Source organism: Cyprinodon variegatus, unplaced genomic scaffold (genome assembly GCF_000732505.1).
Source record: "Cyprinodon variegatus isolate N-32 unplaced genomic scaffold, C_variegatus-1.0 Scaffold101, whole genome shotgun sequence".
Taxonomy (NCBI): Eukaryota; Metazoa; Chordata; class Actinopteri; order Cyprinodontiformes; family Cyprinodontidae; genus Cyprinodon; species Cyprinodon variegatus.
Genome location: NW_015150554.1, coordinates 400948 through 402997, shown reverse-complemented (window position 1 = coordinate 402997; position 2050 = coordinate 400948). Strand labels below are relative to the sequence as shown.

At 36.0% G+C, this 2050-nt stretch overlaps 1 gene segment (V, D, J or C); it reads left to right on the top strand.

Moving 5' to 3' along the window:
* Positions 1-1492, top strand: part of LOC107084470 — a 22681-nt gene extending 21189 nt beyond the window's left edge. Inside the window, 1 exon segment of the C gene segment in view lies at positions 1343-1492. Within this exon segment, the coding sequence occupies positions 1343-1492 (150 nt within the window).
* The last annotated feature ends 558 nt before the right edge of the window (positions 1493-2050 follow it).

Sequence of the window (2050 nt, the reverse complement as noted above, 5' to 3'; positions counted from 1 at the left end):
GCTCCATCATATTAAATAGGCCATTCCTGCCACATCATCATCACATTAAAAATAACTAATTCTCCTGCCATGTTTAAACATTTAGCTTCATAAACATTTTTAATAGTTTAATTAATTAATGATTGCAATATGTAATCTCAATTAAAATATTTAGAGGATGATCAACATTAGTGCTTAATTAAATATAATGCTGTGTGTTGAATGTGTTCAGTGAACTGTATCAGTCTCTGCAGTAGATCCCAGCTGCAGAACAAAGTTCAGTTTCTGTTCAGTCAGTATGAGGGAGGTTTTTGTACGGTGAGTTTTCACTGTGTGAACACAGGGCCACTGTGATAACTCTGACAGTAATAAACTCCTGCATCGCCAGCCTGGAATCCACTGATGGTCAGAGTGAAGTCTATTCCATTTCCTGCTCCACTTCCAGTGAATCTGGAGGAGATTCCTGAAAATCTATCAGATGTTCTGTAGAACAGAGCTTTAGTAGCTTCTCCTGTTTTTTGGTGGTACCAGGCAAGGTAGTACTGTGAGCCTGAGTATTGAGCTACTACTCTGTTAACCTTACAGTCAATAGTGACAGTCTGACCAAGTTGCACTGATTTGGCTGCTGGCTGAGTCACAACAACATTTTGTCCATCAGACCCTGAGGAGAAAAAGAAACACTGGAGATTAGATGATCAGACTAAACACCAAATGATTTCCATTAGACTGGAAAATTATTTTTTTCCTCACCCTGAGTAAAGCAGATGAGAGTCCAGATGATGAAGCTGATCAAAGTCATGTTTTCTGTGTCTTGTGTCGTTATGAAGGACAGCTGTCAGTCCTCCAGTGTTCAACTTTAAGGACTATAAACTCTCCCAGATCACTGGAGCATGGAGCTGCTGATGCAAAGCGGCTCTATGGAAATGCTCTGACCTGCTGTAATTGGAAATAGGATCTGTGATGATATTTTGTTTGTCTTATCAGTAGGTAGGGATTTGTTGAAAACATTTAATGTCTTTTGCAAACTTGAGATATTTTGGTTTAATATTGTTTGCCTTTAAAAGCCTCTCTCCAAACACAGATTAGCCAAAATGTTATTCTGAAAAGTTGAGATTAGAAAATGATAAACCTTTATTCATAACATCTTTATAAAATATAAACTTTGCATATATTTAGAAGTGCAGTTTTATCAGAACAGTAAAATGTAACAAAAGTTTGTTTAGTATTTAAAGTCCAGTCTATATATTTTCTCAGATGTTAAGTTGTAACAATGATTGAAATAATTTTTTAGGCATTATATGTAATTTATTTATTTTATTATTAACAATTTTAAGTACATGCATTTTTCATACTTTTTTTGCAGCAGAAGGACGGCCTCTACAGCTGGAGCAGCACCCTGAGGCTCCCTGCAGACCAGTGGAGGAAGGTGGGCTCTGTGACCTGTGAGGCCACCCAGGGCTCCCAGTCTGCAGTCACAGAGACACTGAGGAGAGACCAGTGTTCCCAGTACTGATCTGATTCACTCAGACAATTATAATGGATTGAATCTGTCACGGCTCTCATTCTTTCTTTTATGATTGTTCTGTATTTTAAAGGAATTATGTTTGCTTTGTCATTTTGGTCACTATTCAAATTGTCTACCTTTTTTTTTATAATTCAGTTACTAAATTAGCTGAAATTCACTCCATTCTGCATTTTATGTCAGTAAGCAAGCTTGTATTTACCAACCAGTGGTTTGAATTTAGTTTTATTTCTGTATGTATAATCTACATGCAACTCAGAAATAAATACTGTAGTAGTTTTTTGTTTTTTTTTATAGTGTGCTGTCTGACGATGTGGCAATAAGAATAACTGTCTTCATTTTCAAAAGAGCCCAACAGGTTTTGCTTTCACAAGTGGAGGAGTACGGCACCATATGTATTTAATGCTCTGAACTTCCATGTCATTATGATTTTTTGCACCATGTTTTATATTTGATCACTGCTGCACTTTATGAAATGGAAATGTCATGAAACATTTACAAAAGGAAATTTTGTTTTTTATACACTCTGTGTATACAAAATGACAATAA